The sequence below is a fragment of the Symphodus melops genome, assembly GCF_947650265.1.
Source record: "Symphodus melops genome assembly, chromosome: 11".
Classification (NCBI taxonomy): domain Eukaryota; kingdom Metazoa; phylum Chordata; class Actinopteri; order Labriformes; family Labridae; genus Symphodus; species Symphodus melops.
In genome coordinates, this window is record NC_136701.1 from 22,130,224 (window position 1) to 22,151,176 (window position 20,953).

At 42.7% G+C, this 20,953-nt stretch overlaps 1 protein-coding gene across 1 annotated transcript; it reads right to left on the reverse strand.

The window, feature by feature from the left end:
* Nucleotides 1-2,287: 2,287 nt before the first annotated feature.
* Nucleotides 2,288-19,185, reverse strand: fgfr4 (fibroblast growth factor receptor 4). The gene is made up of 21 exons (XM_079356011.1): nt 18,522-19,185; nt 16,058-16,267; nt 12,441-12,628; nt 12,201-12,351; nt 11,997-12,047; nt 10,975-11,244; nt 10,576-10,665; nt 10,305-10,471; nt 10,078-10,201; nt 9,109-9,299; nt 8,768-8,906; nt 8,390-8,583; nt 8,101-8,246; nt 7,641-7,762; nt 7,424-7,534; nt 6,868-7,058; nt 5,100-5,222; nt 4,378-4,448; nt 4,116-4,253; nt 3,792-3,897; nt 2,288-3,261 (listed from the first exon to the last, which is right to left on the reverse strand). Exons 2-21 carry the CDS (start codon nt 16,143-16,145, stop codon nt 3,085-3,087), a joined length of 2,838 nt encoding a protein of 945 aa, XP_079212137.1. The 5' UTR covers nt 16,146-16,267; nt 18,522-19,185; the 3' UTR covers nt 2,288-3,084.
* Nucleotides 19,186-20,953: the final 1,768 nt, after the last annotated feature.

The window sequence follows — 20,953 nt, forward strand, 5'->3', positions numbered from 1 at the left end:
CAGGTGTTAAGATAATACAGATTTTCTGTGAACTAAAGTTTCATCTGACTATAAATCAGATCCTGCTTTCGACTCAGTCTTGTTAAAGTGAAATAGACTTGAAGATAGGTCATCTCTTACAGCGTTATTGGGCACAAAATGTCTCAATTAGAAAGTCTAAAATTTTTCGACTTCCAAGATCAAATGGATCAAACCGTGAATCTTTTGATTTCAGATATATATCTTAATTACTCTTACTTGGCTTAGTGAATTGAGTGTGAATACAAGTGCAAGTAAGGGAAGGTTGGATACATGCAGGGAGAAGCATAGAGCATGTTGGCCTGGGAGCTCAGCTGAACGAGAGGAGTCGGTCACTGATAAGGACAGACTCTATAAACAGAGCATCTCTGGTAAGATTCAGATGTAACCGTCTTTGCAGGAATGGTTAAATCATAAAACGAACAACATGCACAGAATCAGGATGTTTTGTTTCCACCTTAAGTCTGGTCTTTGTAGAGCCTGACAGACTGAATCACCATTTTAAATACAGAGAGAGACAAGGACGCAGTGCTGCTTTATTTTAAATTATACTTTATTTCATATAAAAACAAAACAATAAACAAATAAATTAGATATTTCTAAAATAATTCTCTTGAGGAAATGTTGAAGAACGCTGTGACCGTTTACAGTTTTTGTACCTGGGAGGAGAGCTGGAATGTAAATATGTGACAGTCTGTGTAAATGTAAGAGCTTCATTTCAAATGAGACTGACATCAGTGACACCCGCTGTCACGATGACTGACAGCGTACAAAACAAAGAAATGTGTGAATCCTTCAATGATGAAATGCATGACTTGTTTTACACGCAGGGAGATGACTGGATGAAGCTTTTAAGGCATATTAGAATAAAAGCCTTAATCCAGGGATTTAGAGATACACAGGGAAATACTGCAGGTTTTGAACAAATGAAGTTTCAGGACGTTGACACATTTATAACACCACAAAAACAATCAAGTCCAATGGAATCACATGCATTTACCAAGAAGGTTGGGAGAGATTCGGTGAACGTTATCGAAGAAGCTAAACCAACAACAAATGTTAATGATGGTTTTTGTGTTAATTGTTGTGTCTGCGGTCAGATTCGGGGGGGCTGACTGGGACTCAGTTGGTATTTAAGCCCACAGGGGAGTTTTCTGCAGCTGGTCCTGGTAGCAGTGGCCGAATCTGAATTGAGATTTGTAATTTAAAAGATGGCGTCTGTGGGGATAAAGATAGGGGCGTTTGGGAGAGAAGAGGAGACATTACCATAATAAGAGCCTCTTCATTTGCACACAAGCCCAAGCTATCTTAAAAACACCACCCCCTCCCCAAAAAGAACTCCCTCTGGTCTGCAGTCACACCCATTAAGCCTGCAAAGCCTTCATTGTCCGGCCGGGCTGCGGACCTGAGGACCCCTTGCCAACAGATTGAGCTGGGTGAAGGGGTTAGAGGCAGACAAAGGAGGGACCCTCCCCCTTCTCTTCTATTTGAAATCAATCACACTGGCTTTCACATTCAGTGGCCTCCTCCCTCTCCTCTCCCTGTGCTCCTCTTGTTGTCAGCAGTGACAGTGGGCTTGAGTCCCTCTTTTTTCAGGACGGGTCCCACCCTGGACACACGGTCTCTGACCACGCAACGTTGTCTCAAAGTTTACATGCTTGTTTGTGCATGTAAAGAAGTCCGTCTGGTGACCTCTGGGTGCAGGAAGACTTCAAACCTAGAAGACCTCATATCACTTTCTAAACACAGCTGCATTTTCTAAAAACGTTTCCGTGGTTTTTCTTCCAACAACGGCAACAAGAATTTGGATCCTTCTGGTGTTTGACCACAAAGTGTTTTTCTGGGATGGAGGTGGAAGCAGTTTACTAAAAAAGTGGCGAATTCAGAGTTTCATTCCAAAATGTCAGAGTTAAAAGTTGAAGCCTAAAAGGTAATAGCTGACCACATACGTTTATGGTTTGGGTTGCCAGTGGAAAATAAGATTTTGTTTTGATCAGTTGGTCCAAACTCAAGATTACATTTTTTTTTGTAATGTTGCTGATATCTACCCTTTTTTTTGTGAGTTTGTGACTCTAGTTGGACCACAGTGCGGGTTAGCCTAAACTGAAGAGGGTGTTCACTCTTAGTTACGAATGTTTGTCTCGACTGAGCGCGTCGACATTTTGGAATGAAACTCGAACATGATGACAGTGTGACAGTCAGGACAGGTTTGGCACTTGAAAGACTTGATTAAATTCCTCTCTCCTTTTTCGCCTTCAATAACCTTCACTTTTGTGTCATTCAGAATAATTTATAAAAGGCAATCGTCTTTATGTCGTTGATATGTACATACAATATTTAGATATTCTAATATATTCACAGGAAATCGTAAATTCAGGCACTTCGCTGCAGATACAGCAACTTCTTAGCACAAGAGATCCTGAGATTTAAGACTGTTTTCTTTTTAAATAAGCTTCACAAAAGTAAAATAATCTTATATAAAGAGATTTATATTTAACAATCCGTTTCTTCTGTTTTATCATAGCAAAATAAATCTTTTTTTCTTGTTAAAATGTCTTTATCAGCGAGGTTTTCGCACCCTGGTTTTGGGTCGAGATCATTGTTCATCCATCTTGTGAGGCGTTTAAGGACCAGGGTCTCTTCTGTTGTGTTTTGAGTGCCACAGTTTTCCAACATTACAGCTGTTCATGGGCACAGTGCCAGAGCTCATAGTCCAAAGTACCACAATGTGTTTGTCCTCTTTCCTTCTGCTCGTTCTTCTGCACGCAATAAACGTCTTTCATCAAACCTTTGACCTGTGATGAAGCCCGCCAGCCTCGGCGCTCCGTCTTCATGTGTGTCCGTGTGTTTGTGTGTAAACACACACATCTCCGGGCTTCGTCTGGAGCCATAATGACGGTCCTGATAAACTTTCAAAATGTAGCGATGGACCTTGAACACGGCTGCCGGTGGATGTTACATAAAAACCCAAAGAAGTGTTTCCTGTTTGTTTTGTTGAGCTTATGTTTGTAAATGTGTGTGTGTGTGTGTGTGTGTGCGTGCGTGTGTGTGCCTTCAGTCGTTAGTCTATCGGAGCGCAGCCTTCATGTCTATCCGAGAGCGCACGTCCTGGTAGCCCAGGAGGCAGGGGTCTGTGGACAAGGCATCATGGGTAAAAACAGAGTCGTTGTCGGAGGAGCAGGAGCTTGACGTGTCCTCACATGACGGGGAGTACTGCTCGAAGGGTGTCGACAGGTCCAGGTACTGAGAGGGAGACAGGAAGTTCAGAGATTAGAGAAATTAAACAGTTTGCAACAACAGAAGAAGAAGAAGACGGAGAAAAACACAGGGAAATGTTTGTTAAATCGGCTGCAAAAGGAAAAGGTATTTGGCACGTTTTGAAGCCGCTTATGAACACGGTGTTCCTCAAATGTTGTCCAGATGTGGAGAACATGCATCATGTCAGCTGTAGACCACCACAGTTTTGGAAAACAACTGTTTTGATCGGGGCGGTTCAAACATAGATTCATGGATACATAAAACAATATGTACATGTTCAATTATCTTCAAGCTATAGTTTATCCAGAGAGAAATTTCAGCTTTTTGTTTGCCCTGTTTTTTTCATGTGATGTGGAGTTTATAAGCCCCCGATTCTGCTCTGTGCACATTCACTCTAACGCTCCGAAGACATCTGGACCGCAGATTGTGACAGGAAGGAGGAAGTACGTGTGTACATTGTTATAACTGCATTATGTTAGCGTGTGTGTGCATGTGTGTGTGCTTTGGAAACTCACCTCGTCAGAGATGGAAAGCAGCACTCGGTCCAGGTCCTCCACCAGCAGTTTGAAGGTGGGTCTCTGGGTGGGCACAGCGTGCCAGCACTCACGCATCATCATGTAGCTAAAAAATACAACAAGAACAACAGTCAACATTTTTTTATCTTCTTTTGACAGTAAATGGTGTCATTCAGTCATTCTCAGTGATGTGGTGGGTTGAGTTTATTTATGATTCCCTGAAAAAGATACAATATAATTCCCATATTGCACAAAATTTGTATATAAACTAAACTATGAGACACTCAGAAAAACAGGCTAGTGAGAAGACGATGTCCTGCTTACAGTTCATGTGTGCAGTTGGAGGGTTTGTCCATGCGGTGTCCTTCTTTCAGCAGCTTGAAGAGCTCCTCGACGGGGATACCTGGGTACGGGGAACCGCCCAGTGTGAAGATCTCCCACATCAAGACCCCAAATGACCACCTGAGCAAGGTCGAAAAAGAGGAAAGCCATTTTTGTTTAATGCATTTTTTTTTTTTTTTACTTTTGTCTCTGCTGCATTGTATGTTTTCCATTTGTGATTTTGCATACGTGAAGTTAGACTTACACATCGCTCTGGTGTGTGTAGACTCTGTCGAACAAAGCCTCTGGTGCCATCCACTTCACGGGCAGTCGTCCCTGCAGAGCGAACACAAACACGTTTAGAGCTCCGCCTTCTTTAACCACAGCAGCTCACTTCTTTCTGTCTGGCTGTAAACCACTCTGTGTCGCTCCGTGCTCGCACATTTCTCCCTCCCTCCTTTTTATTCTTTCCTTCTCTTTTCTAATTAAGTCTCATTAAGCCTGCTGCCAATCAGAGGCAAACATCAGACATCTGTCTTGAGGGGTTTTAAAGCTGTAAAAGGAGCCAGACAGGCACATCTGAACATGAAGACACTCAGATTCTTTGATTAAATGATATGAACATGATACCTTATTGATCCCTGAGGGGAAATGTTCAAGCCATTAAAGAGGGATCAGATGTCCTCTCCTTGATGTCTTGATCTTCTTTTTGATTAAAATTAAAATCTACTTGAGTTCAGACTAGACTTGAGTAGGCTTTACAAAGATTGGGAATTTCTGGCATTTGGATCCTTGACAAATGTGTCTGTGATGACGAGTTTTTCAAGGGTTTGCTGAAGCCTTTTTACAAATATTTACACGGTCAAACATGTTGGCTTCTCAATGATGGTAAAAAGTTAAGAGGCGTTTGTTTGAACTGCTGTGGAGCCACAGTTACAGGCGTGAGACGTGATTCCTGAAAACCCCCTGCCACAAAGTAACACTCACGTTGGTGGTTTTCTTGTAGTAGTCGATCTGGTGGACTCCTCTGGCCAGGCCAAAGTCAGCGATCTTCATCACATTGTCCTCCGTCACCAGAACATTTCTGGCTGCCAAATCTCTGTGAATGCACTGCAGAGAGAGAAGAGAGAGAATTAAAGACTGACAAACCCCAAAGTAATCTGCGTCTGCAGATTAGAAGATGAGCATAATGTTTTAATGTTGGTGGTAGAACAGCTTAAAGGTTTAACGTCTACTTGATGAGTCGTCTGATTTTATTGCTTGTGTTTTTCTTTCTTTCTTTTTTTTTTACATTCCACTTAGACGTATAATTGACATTCCTGTACAAACAAAAAGGTCCAACTAAACCCTACAATCAAAGGTTTGACATTTATGAAAAGCCCTTTTACTTGTGAGACAACATTTTCTTGTCTGTCCCAGGCCGTGGTTTGGAGAGGTCATGATGGGGGAGGTAGAAATGATTCATGGTAGATTTTCTCCAAAAAAATGAGAAGACTCAGGAGTCTAAAGTCAACACACAGAGCCTCATTATAGTGAACGCAACAAAATTAAAATGTCTTTATATAGAGAGCCGGGAGTTTGAAGAAAAAACAAGCCTCCAGGAGGGGGAAAAAAAGGCTCTGTTTGCCCACATTGAATGGATGTCATTAAGTTTATTTGGGTTTTCATTCAAAATAGACGTGGGATTTGTGGGGACGTGCGAAATGAACCAGGATTGGTTTGTGGGTCTCCCCATAATGGAGGGTTAGATTCAGACTCCTGCATTCTTCGGAGGCTGCAGAGCCAGAAACCTGATGCCTACACCCAGACGACGGCTCTGCTGCTTTCCTGCTAACAGATTTATGGCTGCGTTAAAGAGGACAAAGCCCTGAGACGGAGGGACGGACAGATGGATGGGTGGAGAAGAGTAAACAGGACTGAAGCTGCTGCAGCTCTCTGTTCAGGAATGCCTGTCTGAGACACCGGCTGGCAGACAAAGAGAGCCATGTTGATAAGGGGCACACTGACACCGAGTGCAAGCTGGGGAAATAAAAAGGACTGGAAACACTGGCGATGGGAATGGGAAGAAAGAAAAAGGAAAGGGACAAACACAAGGAGAGACAGGATCGAAAAGTGCTTCCATGATGACCTCTCTGAAACGAAGGCCAACACATAAATATAAGAGCTCAATCCCAATCACAAAATCCCATGGAGTATAAACATTTGTATTTATACAGCTCAAAAACTCTACAAATGTTTAGCATTTCACTTTCAGACTTTCATTTTGTGGCTGCACTTCTTGCCAAAGGAATGCAGATACATCTGAGGTTCATGGAAGGCTGAAGCGCTCGAGAAATTTCTTAAGAGCACCCAAAACCATAAACTTGAAAAAGTTTGATGTTTATGAAATTTAAGTTCTTTTGGTTCATACCAGCATGTGGAAAGTTTCTGCTGTATCAGTTTTTAAAACAACAACTTACTGTTAAATACATACTGTATAAGTGTATACTCCATCAACTGTAAATTGATTAATCAATTTAGTGATAAGAAGCCAAAAAAAAACCATAATAAATTCCACAAATAAAAGGAAAAGTCTTTATTTATTCTTCCAGTAATATTAATAAAGGACAGCTAACATAACATCATGCACGGCCTTAAAGCTTCCTAATGTTTTTTTACATCCATCCAACAGTTTACAACCAACACATAACCCCTGAGCGTCTCTCATGCTTCTTCTTCTACTCCATGTTATTTCCTCTGTTGAAAGTGAACGTACCCTCTTTGAAGCCAGGTACTCCATCCCTCTGGCGACCTGGTAGGCACAGGACAGAAGGTCTTTGAAGGTGAGCTGCTCTTCAGGCACCTTCGTCACATCAAAGGTGTAGTCCATGCCTGGGGGTCGGCGGGCTCGCAGGTACTCCCTCAGACTGCCTTTGGAGGCGTACTCCACCAGCACATACAGAGGGCCTGAGGGGGGAAGCACAAACAGGATGAAGGACCAGGGTTGTTTCTATTGTCGATATAGCTCGGAGGCTTGGGACCACCAAAGTTGAAACACTCACAAAATTAGGTTGGTTTTGTTGAGATTCAGGATAAAAGAAGGTTTGGGAGGTAGAAGATTAAAAGAAAGGCATTGTTTTCTCTCCACAATTCGGGTGTGTGTCATAATTAGCATTTACAAGGAGGGAGATAACCTGTAATCAATGGTCAAATCATTGGCTTCACTGCCAAGTAAACTATCAATTTAAATTAACTGACTTGACCTGAGCACGTCTGATCTCTTTACCAGAATCTAAAAACACAAAATGTGAAGTTATAGTTAAGAAACGTACCATCCTGTGTGCAGACTCCAAGTAGGTTGATGATGTTCTTATGTTTGTCCATCACTTTCATCAGCTCCATCTCCGAGATCAGGTCTGCCAGATCTTTGTCTGTGGCGTCATCTGAACCAAAAATGATTTTTTTATTTAGATAACAATGCTCTTCTAAACAGATCTCAGACTCTAGCTCATCCCTAGAAGTATTCTTGGTTCTTCACGACTTTCCTACCTTTGAGCATCTTAACCGCCACTGTGGTGGGCTGATCCGTACAGTCCTTGTTGATGCCGTAAGCCTCAGCTCTGACCACCTGACCGAAGCAGCCTTCTCCTAGAGGTTTACCCAAAGTCAAACTAGAGAGAGAGAGAAACAGAAAAAGTTAGCAAAAATAAGTATGCTCAAATTAAAACTGTTGAAATCCATAATTTAGGGCTCTGGTTTCTTAAAACATAGGTTGGGGAGAGCCAAAAATGGGCTGTGGGCTTCTGTTTCTTTTTTTGGTCCCTTCATGATGCAAGAGCTACAATGATTAAATGGGACTGGGTCCAAGAGGCCAAACTAAGTCTCTTTTCAATGGGAGAAACTTTAACATAAACACTGCTTGTATTTTTAAACATATCACCTTCAATGTCTTCATAAAATCTGCGTCAATGACAACCGAAGTATACGCTCTGACTTGCAGATAACTTACTTCTCCCTTGGAAACTCCCAATCTGGGTCATAGGGTAATTCAAACTCCATGACTCCCGCCAGCATAGGTGAGCAGCTGGATGACAGGCGAGCTACCCTCATCAGAGACGCACTGGACTTCCCTGATGAGTTGGACTCCACGGAGTACTGAAATAAGAAAGTGGAAAAATAAAGTGAAGTTATCAGCCCATCGGAACAAACATGCACAAGTTCATTACTTTCCAAAGCAGCTGTTAGACTAATAACCTATGTAATATACAGAAGTTCCCATGATGCATTGCGCCCTGTACCTGTCTACGAAGAGGAAACTTAGAGAGCTTCTGAACAGGGAGGGCATCAAACGGCTCTCTCCTCGGGTGGACCTGCATTCGACACAACACCACGATGACAATGGCCATGATCAGAGCCAGGAACCCACAGGCGTAGATGATGATGTCGGTGTACTTGGTTTCCATGGTGTCCATGGCATCTGCTGCTTCCTCTTCTACAGGTAGAGGAGGAGAGATTATTAGACAATAATAAGTGTACCAAAACCAAGATATTACTTACTTAAACTCTTGTTGTGCAACAAATATGAACCATGTGTCGCTTCATGTATTACGCAACAACACCTGTATGCAGATGATGCACTCATTTCTTCCAAAATGTTAAGTGGAATAATTATTTACCTGAGATAACAGTGAGCCAAGCAGACTGGTGAGCAAATCCAATTGAATTCCCAGCCAGACAGGTGTACTCTCCAGCATCTTCCATGGCTACTTTGGACAAGTAGAGCACCTCCACCTCTGACATGTTCAGACTCCCAGTCTACAAGATAAGGATGAAAAGCAACATCATAAATAACACTCATAAATCTTCATATCAACTTCTTGAGATCTACACTGGAGCCTTTAGTAGTTTGAGAGTTAGTGACTATCTTTGGAGAACGTATGCTTAGTGCATATGGCTTTTTGGCAAACGGAGACAAATTAATTAACTTGTCTGCAAACAACTTTTATAAAGTACCAACCTTGAGGACCTGAACGTAGGGCGTCCCGTCATGACCGTAGCGACTGCCATTCCTTTCTATGTGTTTGAGCCACTGAATGTGAGGCTGGGCGTCGCTGTAGACCTTACAGTGGAACTGGACATCACTGCCCACCACTGCTGTTGTGTTTGCTGGCAGACCAGCCTGCAATATGGGCCTGTGTGGGGAACGCTCTAAATAGGGAAAAAATCAGAAAGGGGGTTTAGCAGAGTAGTTAAAGATGAAAGATAGCATTAAACTCTAGAGACACTCATCAGAGCTTAAAGGCTTTTCCTCCTCTCAGGGCAATAGTTCAAAGGTGATTCGGGGACATGGAGGAGGAGATTTAACTGATCTGCCAAGCATGGAGCCTCAGAAAATACCCCTCTCATCAGGGGTCTATGGAGCAGGACACAGATACAGAAGAGACTGGAGATACAGGCTACTGCCAGCCATGACTGCTTTTTACACAATCATCTAGAAATACAGAGCAAATGTTGCTGTCAACTGCTGTACAACGTGTTTTACAGGAACTGTCTTTCGGGATAAAAATTGGTTCTATTAACATGTCTCTTTGTCAGCTGGTCGCCGGGTCTCTTTGATCTGTGCTTACTCTCGCTCTCTGATCTCGTTAACTGTCTCGTTAGTCTTCTCCTTCTATCAATGAGGACGGAAACTGACCCCGTGATGGACTGGAAGAGAACAAAGGAACAAACAAACCGCAGTCCTCCTCGATCTCCTGTCACAGGTCAGTTAGAAAAGTGGTGTGGATGCCTGACCGTCCACATCCTGCTCGCAACAGCCGACACTAGGCGCCCTTGTCACCTTCTGCTAACCCCCTCTATAGCTTTCTCCTCCAATGGCCTTTGATTGAAGGTAACAAGAGAATGCCTGACCACTATCTGTTACTATTTCTGCCTTGAATACTCTCACACAGAGCTTTCAAATTAAAGCTTTGAGTCAGTCTCTTACCGAGGACATCGAGGACGTAGCTGTGAGCAATGGAGCCATACTTGTTCTCCACCATACAGGTGTAATTCCCTCTGTCTGAAGGCACAACGCTCTCCATCACAAGGCTCCAGTGCTGGTGTCTCAGCTGAACAAGGGAACACAAAATAATATTAGCATGGACAGAAAATCACTTAACAAATTCTCTGTTACTTTATACCCTAAAGACACCAAACTTCTCAAACGCTCACCTTGATGCCACCGATGCGGTGCTCCCCTCGAAATTCTCGTCCATTTTTGAGCCAGCGAATGCTTGGCATTGGGCTTCCCATGGCTGGGCAACGGAACTTCACCGTGTTTCCAGCAGGAACAGCGTACAGCTTCTTCTCCATACGTTGGGTGTGTGTCCAGTAAGGACCTGTGAGGACCGGGCACATAAAGCCTTTAGTCAGAGTGCTCGGATAAAGACAGAAGGTGGAGAAGAACTTAAAGGTTGCAGCTACTCAGCAGATAAAAACTCACCTCTGGAGAAGTAGACCTGGTCGTTTTCAATCTCAGCTGATGAGTCGTCTAAGCCGTCATCCTCATCATCGTCTCCCGACCCCAATGAGTCTGAAAATATGACAAGTAAGGGCAATATGAGGAGAATTTTCTTTCGATTAAGACCAAGAAAGAAGCAAGTGTTTACTTTATAGAATGTAAGATCTTCTAACAAACAAATAACATACATAACTGTTGGCTATAAGCTCTCTGTTGACCAATAAACCAGTTAAATATTAAGCAAACATTTAGCGATCTTAGCCAATTTGCTAAATAAAGATTTAAGCACAAAATAAACTTCATACAGACGCACTGTGCTCCAGAAAGGACAAATCTTAAGGCATTGAAACAACAGCAGATTACCAGGTAAAGTGTCTTTACCTGCCACAGTGATGGTAAAGTTTCTCACAGGCTCCTTGGATCCCCTGAGAACACAAACGTAGACTCCTGAATCCTCGTACGTGACGTCTGTGATCTCCATGATGGCGCCGCGGATCTGGATCCGTGGCGTGGGCACAACCCGGCCTCCTTCTTTGTACCAGTTGACCGCCATGCCGGGCCGCGTGCTCATGTCGCAGCGAAGCTTCAGGACGTTTCCAGGCTCTAACAGAAGATGCTCTGTGGTGTCTTCACTCAGGTCCTCAAGAACATCTGTTTGAGCCAAAGAACAAATGCAAACAAAGTGTTAGCATGCTGCCATGGGGGGAGTTATTCAGTGCACCTCTTTTTTTATCATCTTTCTGTATCACACTGTATTTATTTGTCTTCTTGGCTTTCCTTTGGTCTTTTAAACATTTCCCCAATATAGTCAGCAGGTCATTTCTTCATCTCTGCTCTTAATCCAGTAGCATACACTTAGCTGTAGCTTTTAGCTTTTCAACCCCTTTCTCCTACCCCCAACCCCTGTGCACACAATGAAATTACCATAGAGACCAGGAGGCCGAACAGATCCAAACCCTCCTCACATACACCCTCCTCCTCCTTACACTCCCAAAAGAAGAAGAAAAGAAACATCGAGAGAGACTGAAGCTAATGAACATGTTGCAGCGTGACAGTGGACGGAGAGTAAATCTGAGGGGCGGTGAAGGTTCACTGAAGATCTAAGTGAGCGTTCGGAGGAGAGAAGTTCATTCCGGGCTGTGGAGAAGGAAGCACGCATTGAATCCCGCACAGATGGCTGCCATACCACCATCATCAGTTTACAGCGCTTTCCTTCGATGTAACTAGCTAACAGCTTAACCTCTGGTATCCTCCATTTTCAGGATATTTCAAACACTCATAGTGTAGCCACTTCACCACTTTGTGGTTTAACAGTGACAATGTAGTTTTCAAAATTCAATAAAAATGAAATGCTCAAACATTTCAACACGTCTTATTCCAGCATTAACAGAGAGCTACTGTACCTGGGGGGATGTCAGCAGCAGCCATGTCCACAGTTCTAGAAATTATTGTTCCTGTGGAGGAAAAAGGTATGATCAGAAAAATAAGGGGGATAATGTGTTGCAGAAGTGTGCGTATGAAATGTGACACGGGACTCTTTGTTGAAGCTTCCCTTTAGATACATTTGAATGGTACCAACATTGTATGTAATGCCTAAAAAGTCTCACCAGGAAGAACCTCCAGCCATGCAGACTGCATGGCCTGCACTGTCTGCCCCCCATGGGTGTTCTCAGCCATGCAGATGTACTCTCCTGCATCCTCCACGGTGATGTTGGACAGATGCAGAGTGTTCAGCTTTGACGCATTGCTCTGCAGAGGCTGCATCAAGGACAAATTGTTTTAACACCTTTATGGTATTATGAAGACAGACATAAAGTATCTGAATCTGTAATGTGATCAGTTCTCACCGTCAGAGCTTTCAGGTGAGGCTGTCCTCCTTGGATTTGCCCCATTTTGCTGGCCTCTGTCTTCAACCACTGCACCTTAGTGGAAGCTGGTTTGTGAATTTTACACACCAGTTTAGCCTGACCACCCACCACTGCTGTCATGTTTTCAGGGTAACCTGGTGCAATTAGAGGCCTGGAGACACGAAGATCTAGATGGAAAAAGTATGCATAGATAAAAAGGATGTTTAGGTACTGTGGTGCCATTACCCAAATGTCTAATCAGAGTTTTAGACTTATTTGTCATGGTTGATTTTAAACTTTAAATGATAAACAACTCCTTGCGTTCTTCAACTTTTCTTGAGTTCTTGTTTTTTTTCTTTTCTAGACCAGTTTTCCTTTTGGCAAGGCAAAAAAAAGTGAAGACACAGTGAGGTCTCTGTTTACCCCTGAAAGGTGCTGCTACAGAAGTACACAATGTTCCTGAACAACCGCTGTCATTTAATGCCACCAGGACCTGCAGATAGAGTGCCCTGATAACCCAGTAACTATCGTGTCACCATCAGCCACAGTGCCATCCATTCATGGGGTCACTTGCCCATTTATGTGCTCGCCCACTCACTTGTCCGAACATATATGCGCCTTGGACAGGAACCCCGCTCTCTGCTCAGTCACTCAGAACGAGCAATTTTCCAGAGCAATTTTCTGTCTGATTGCTTCCTGCAAGCGCTTAGTGAAAAGGCAATCTGTTTTCTTTTCCAAGTGAAGTGTTGCCATTTCTTCTAATCGCCCAGAGTACATGTAGAGGTGACGCTTCAGGAGCAAATACACTCTAACTACTTTGTAAGAGGAAAATCAAAAGCAGTGATTTGTCGGAGCAGCAACAAATAAAAGACTGCATTTATGGTTGTTTTTATGATGAACAGGATCATTATTTGGTCTGTTTTGATTGAAAGACTACTTTGTCTCCTAAATTATGAGGATTACAAGATAACAATAAGCCATAGATTTTCCTCTAAAGGGGCAAATTTGAAAGCAGTAAAACTAATAGCCAGCAGTTAACCACACACACACACAAACTTAAAGCCACGCTAATGAACTTGCAGAGACAGGGACGGTGCCCGGGAGTTGAACTCACAACGGAGTGTGAATTGTCACCCAGAGGCGAGGGGGCAAACAAAACACAACACAAACAAACCGCTCAGAAGCTCGAGCCAAACATCCAGTCAGCCGGCCGGCCTCCTGGTCCGGTGGGCAGAGGAGCCCTCGGTGGAAACCAGTACGGACAAAGAAGAGGCCTTTGAGCAGAACAGACCTCCAAAAAGTACAGTTCAACCTTGTCAGCATTAATAAGACAGCTATGGATGGAGTAAACACAGTGTAATGTAGAAGTAGGCCTACATGAGGACTTTTATAAAGGGTTCTTTAGAAACTACTGGAAAGTCTCCTTTGAGGCACAGGTCACAATAGAGTGTAACAGCGCTGCATTGATATAAAAATGTACCAAAAAGGCTAATTAGCCTAATTAAATATAAGTTCATTTCAAGATATTTCCTGTCCAGTAAATGGAGGAAGCAGACTTTTAGTTTGGACCTTGTGTCCCATCGTTGTTTCTGACCTCAGGATTCAAGAACGTTTTCAGCTGTGACTGATTTGCTAAAAAGAAGTAAATGTTTCTGCTCATGCTTATTACAGTAAATGATTGCATTTAATGAACGGACGCTACATTTGTTAGCATCCATTCATTATGTGTTCAAACAACAGTTAAGAGGTTTGCCGCTCAGAGGTCAAACTCTGTCCACAGGCGGCTCTGGTCTGAACATTCGGCCTGACCAGCAGATGCACTCCAAAAAATATGCCAACCCACTTATTGTGCACAGAGACCAAAGCAAAAGACGGCATTCTTTGGGACACTTTGTTCTTCTTTATGTTGCAAACAGCTCACTGTGGTGGGGCACAATTAAAAAGACTTCATCACAAGGATGTAAGCTGCCAACCATCCTTTTAAGTCTTGCTCTATATGTGTCCTCTCCTGTTTTTGTATTGTACATTTGTTTCTATGTTTACTTTGTCTGTTTGAAGAGCAGTGGACGGCACAGTGCGGACTAAGCCACCATGAAGCGTTCACATACTCTGTAATGATGTGGCAGAAAACAGAACTTAAAATATGCTTCCTGAAAGAGGAAAAGAAAAACATTGGACAAGTCAGATCACTGCATTTAGCAGCCTGTGGTTAGTAACGCTAGAAGTATATTTATATCTCAAAAACGATGTGATTTTTTTCCCTCTCCGTGTTTGATCAGATTAGGGACATGACACAAAGTGCATGAGGACTGATAATCATTGAAACAGTTGTGTAAAATATAGGGTCATTTGTTTTTTATATATATATATATATATATATATATATATAGAGAGAGAGAGAGAGAGAGAGAGAGAGAGAGAGAGAGAGAGAGAGAGAGAGAGAGAGAGAGAGAGAGAGAGAGAAAAAGGCAGTTTACTGAGCTTACTGATGATGATGTCTTACACTGGGACCTAAAAATGCTTGTGGAGACTGAGGCCTGACTTTATTTGACTCAGACTCATAAACATGGTTCTGCATTGAAAATTTTTCAGCAGAGAATTCAAAGACTGAAAGAATTCTTTCAAGTTTGACCTCGAGTAATTGAACAAAAAAATTCAAATTTGACTCGGTTCCTGAAGGCAATGATTTGGTAGGGAAACTAAAACTCCCCAGCACAAAGATAAAAAGCTTCATTTTCACAGCTGCAACCTGCATGTTTTACAACCCAAAGATCTTTCCATGATCAGTCGTGGTTTGTCTCTTTACTTTTCTGTCATGTATATAAACCTTAGATGTTTCACTGGGCCTGCCTTCCTGCACATTGTTGTCTAAACTCGCTGGGTCCTGCAGTACAAAGTGGGGCCGCGGGGACAGTGAGGAGACAGCGTCTGTACTGTGTGCCTTCAGGGGAAACGATCCACTTTGCCTTTCATCAATCTACACTAAAATGTCAACCATCTTCTTTAATTTGAGATAAAAACTGATTTAGAAAAAGGTTAAATATGAGAGTTTGTCATTTATGGCTGATCACTCTTTTGATCCCCTTTTTCCTGATACAGCTTTTTGAAGTGGAAATATATTTATGGAACTCAAAGCCGACAATGTCTGACTCTTTTGCATTGGCTTCTGTCTGTAAAGCATGAATGAAAAAGCCCCTTGACTCCCTCCCTCCCTCCTCTTCCTCTACAGCTGGCACGCAGCCAGGCAGATTTACACTTCCGAGCCTCAGGGCCTCGGACGGATCAGGTAGCGCAGTTTACGGCAGCAAAAACACAGAGGGCTTTTTTTTCTCTTCCCCCTTCCTCCCTCCATCCAAACCTTGACTTCAGCCTCTCTGTCATTTTTCCTGTCACCTTGACTTCCTCCCTGGCCGCGGCTGCCAAGAAACTGACACTTTCTAACAAGGGAAAGTGGTCTGATTGTAACCTTAACAGATCAGATTTCCACAAAAGTCTGTGGTTTACACTAGCAAACCTTCCAACCAGACTTATTTCTTTTACATAACACAATTCCCTGTAGGGAAAGAATCGGAAACTGATGTGATTTGTCTCTGCTTAAGGGCTTTTTGTGATCTTACCTTTATGTTTTCCTTCCTCGATGGCCCTGGCAGAGACTCTGTTCATTATGCACAGCAGGAGAACGCAGAAGGTGCAGACCCTTCCCATCTTCTTGATGCGATGCTCTGATTTAACAGTCTAAATATATATTTGAAGCCTGGAATTGGCCTCACACTCTGGTCCCTGGCATTGGAAACTCCAGAAACCCACAAAGTCCCTAAAACTGGATCCTGCAGAGACAAAAAAAAAAAAGAACACAAAAGGGAGACGGTTATCAGTTGATCAGAAATCTCATTCTTTAAGCTTTGGAGCCTCTAAAGAAGCTAACTCTTCTGTTCAGTTTTAAACCAGGTGTCAGACAGTACAAGCTACACTCAGCCAAACAGTGAGAGATCTTGTTTTGACTGTGAGCAGCTGTATTCGTCAGCAGATGTCCTGCTAACTGTCCCGCTCGTCCGCCTTACATTGTCCAGGCTCTCCTGCGTCATGAATAAGGAGCAGGGCTGTTACCGCCTGTTGTTTGTCAATGGATGGTGCTCAGTCTGGCCCCGGGATAATGGGCCCTCACTAGAAAAACACTTGAAACTTGCCGGGAAGCTACAGAATCTAGAGGAGCAGCAGCAAGAGTCGACTCGCAGCTGATGAGGTTCAAGACAGGAGGTGGAAAAACACAACAAGATGCAAGATTGGGTTTATTTGTAATTCTCCTCGTGTGTCTGAAAACATAAAAAGAAGAAAGGATGTTCTCACGGCCCATGGCGGTCGAAGAGAAAAGAAGCTGTCAGAGAGAAATGTCAGCAAAAGCAGGACTGACTTTGTCTCATGTGATACCTTAAATCTTTGTATTTTATATCCTGATATAACTCTACACTGCACACGTGTTTCAACATTGAGGGTTTCATTGCTAGATATGATACCTGTCTTTTTTAAATATTTAGGAAGACCATAACAGTTTCCTAATACTGTCTTCAAGTGTGTGATTTATAAGACAAACCGTGCGACACTTTTAAAGATTTACACTTTATTTGACCACAATAACAGCAGAAAATCCTAGTTTATTTTGAGTCAATATTTGAACCATCACACAAGATACTTGACTGTTTTCTGTCGAGTATCATCTCTTATAAAACTTAGCTCTAATAACATGTGACTGATTTCTCAATGCACAGCTTATGAAGTATGTTTTTAAACCACAAGAGGTAAAGGAGAAAGTCAGCACAAAACGTTAGCAACTTGCAGAAGTATGTTCTGAGGTGTCTCAAACACTTCCAATGTGACAACACATTTGGGTTGCTATTATCCCTCAAAATGATGTATAGATATGTAAACAGGAAATAAAAATGACTGGAACCTTGTTGTAATACTTTAAATGTGCAGACTAAACTATAAACAAGGAAAGCCAACAAGAACACTAAAGGCACAATGCGGTGATTTTTCTGCTTCGAGTCGAGCCAACTGCGCCCAGGCGCCAGACCCCGGTGTGTGCGCTCCATGCATGCAGGCCGCGCCCACACACACACACACACACACACACACCGTTTAAAGAACCTGCCTGCTGAATGAAACGTATTCTTGCTCTATTAAGGACTGGAAAAAAAAACTTTCTGCTGCCGATTCCACTTGCACACTACTGTATTTATCTCGAGCGCTGATATTTGTGCCGCACAGCTCAGCTCAGGACGTCTCTGTGAAAGACTTTATTCTACGATTAACTGCGAAGTCCTGTCACATAAATCCCACTTTATAACTCAGTCAAGTGCAATGTTCGTCCTAAACATTCCTTGTGGTGGATGAATGGACTTCAGAGCTCAACAAAAAAACGTATGACTTGTTAATATGAATGTATAGATTTATACTGGCTTGAATGGTCACAGTGTCTGCACATGTGATCAGTCGATCAACTCGATGGATTGGTCTGATAACTCCACAAATCCTCAATATGAACAAAACGTAGCTTTAAATGTTTTTTTTCCCACTTCTCCTAACATTAAGACTATTCTTACACTTGTCATCATGCACTGTGTCAGTTTACTATGTTTATGCAGGTAAAGAAAGAAAGTGCTAACTTAGAAAAATGCTCCCTTTATAATATAATATGGGAATACATGTGATCTGTAGTCTGGTTCAGTTCAAACTCCAGTCTGATCGACACAAACACACTTTCCTCCTCACAAGTAGATACGGAAGGTTCATAAACTTCTGTTATGTGTCGCTGTTGGATTTCCTGATTTAATTGTCAAATCATGGATTAAATCACTGCTTTACAATGCAAATAAATCGTTCTTGGTGCTGGAGTGTTTTAAGGATTACTCTCTACTTTGAAGACTATCTCTGAAAACACACAATAATGGAACAAAGACTTTCAGCGATTAAATCGGAGGCTTCCTAAAGTAGATTTCGTGTCACAATCTAAACCAATCATGCACCCTGCAGAAAATGAATGAAACAATAACTCTCCAGCTGTCTCAGTCTGTTTTCACCAACCTTTCCTCCCGGTCTGTCGCCGCAGAGATGAGAGGAGAAATCACTCCTTCTCCCGGTCTGAGCGAGCGAATATTGAAAGCCTCATTTGGAGCTTTAAGATCTCCTCTGTATCCTTTTTCCAAAGCAGTCTCAGATCAGGTGAAAACGAAGCTTATAAATCCATCAAAAACAGCCCCTTGGAACATGAACGACAGCTGCCGGGCTCCCTCTCTCCTGGTGACCGGTGGAAGGAGCTGTGTGATCCCGCTGGGCAAAGTCCACTGTAACCGGCTGCTCACAGAGTAAAATCCATGTAGAGTAAGAACCGCAAAACACGAGGGCAAAATGAGGATTTTGCGTGACAAATAAGTCCTTTCTTGCTTTGAAATATGCTTCAAAGATCCGACTTGGTGAGAGAAAGAGAGATTAAGACGGGCTGGGAAAACGTGTCTCGGAGTTTGGAGTCCCGTCTTGGTTTGGCTGTTTAGACTTGGTTAAGTGTTTCCGCGCGTCTTTACGCAGCACTCTTCTCAGATCTTGTCCCCTCTGTGAGTTTATCCCAGTGAAATCTGCCGCTGAAATACGGAGCTCAGCCTCCTCAGTCCGTTTCTCTTCCACAGTAAAGAGAGAGAGGGAGACTGCGTCCTTCTCACAGCAGCTCTCGTACAGCACTACTGCTCCTCTCCGGCCGGCAGTCACAACAACAATGGTCTGAGAGCGGCCAGGGGAGCAGAGGAGGAGGGAAGAGAGAGGGGAGGGGTGCGCTTCTGTTACCCCCTCACAAAAAACTACCCCCTATCTCTCCAAAGAGCTGGCAAATAAAAACAACCCACCTTCTCCCTTTCTCCACATCGTGTTAAACTTGTCCTAAAATCGAAAATAAAAAACAAACTTTTACGTCAATTATCAAAATATCCTTACGCGTGCCAGAATATCCTCATAAATCACGTTATGAAAACTGTTTGTGCTTTGTCTTTATCACACCTCATAATTTATTGCAGCTTAATTGTCCTCTATGCAAACAGAGCGTTAAGGCCTCTTTAGGAGACGCATTCAATTAAGATGCTCCACTGAGTAAAGGCTGTGAATTGCCTCCACGTTTTAATTGCATCAGTATGAGAACAAGACCCCATAATCCCATTAGCTGCATGCAGCAGAGAATCAAGATCAGCGCTGTTTTATTATCAGTTTAACACAATGAGGCTTAATGTTGGAGCAGAGGATTACTTTTCCAGATCACAGAGAAAAATGTATTTGGGTTTTAATTCACAAGAGGAACTTTTTTTTTATGAGAGCAAACTTTTGAAATGTAGGAGAGGAATCTGTTTTCTGCAGCTGTGAGAGATCAGCATACAGCGGAAGATAAAGAAAACACCTGATGATGACAAAGTGATAAAAATGTGAACACAAGATTACCTGAAAACACTTATTAACTTTTCCCTTTCTTCCTCCAATCAGTTGGCTCATACATCACTTTCTAGCATTCAGAGTGGGGAGTGTTAGAAAAGTTAAAATCTCACCATGAAGATTTATGACATTTTGCTCTTTTCTTAAAATAAAGACGGAAGAAAAGTCCAAGTAATGAATAGTTCTTTCTTGCTTTCTTTGCTTGTAACTTCATTGATTTGTGTGACAAAGTCCATACAATGCATTTGAAATGCATGTTCCATGGCAAATGAATGAATTGAATTGAACAAATCTGTGTGGAGTTTTTTTCTCCTTGTGCATGCATGGGATCCTCTGGGTTCCCCGGCTTCCTCTCACGGTCCAAAGACAAGCTCATTAGGTTGATTGGTGACTCTAAATGGCCTGTAGGTGTGAATGGGAGCGTGGCTGGTTGTCTCTCTCTATATGTCAGCCCAGTGATAGTGAACAGTCCATGGTGTACCCTGCCTCTTGCCTAATGACAGCTGGGATTGGCTCCAGCCTGAGCGACTCTCAACGGAAAAAGCTGCATAGAGAATGGATGAATGAATGCATCACAGCCAAATGCAAAGAACTCTGTAAACTCATCTGCATCCATTTAAGACAAACAGACCAACACCAATGGATTGTGGCCCAAGTAACGTGGATTCAAGTCTTATGTGAAACAAAAGTTAAGCTCTCATTTAAGATACTGCACAACAAATAAATGTTTTTCTTTAACCATCACCAAATTTAGTTGCCAAGCCGCCGCATTTGAAGACTTGAGATGACTATGGCCTTGTTCACACTGCACCTCCAAATCGGATTTTCAGCACATCCAAATTGTGGTTTGATTATTTGCCAGTCTGAACACAAAAAGATGAGATCTGATTTTTCCAAATCTGATTCAAACCACATATGGAGGTGGATTCAAATCTGATTCCTACAGATCCGATGATCAATGTGAACATCTCGGTCGCTTCAATGTCTTTTCTGCGTCACTTTCAACACGACACCATTGAAAAATAACAACGACGTCGATCCGGCAG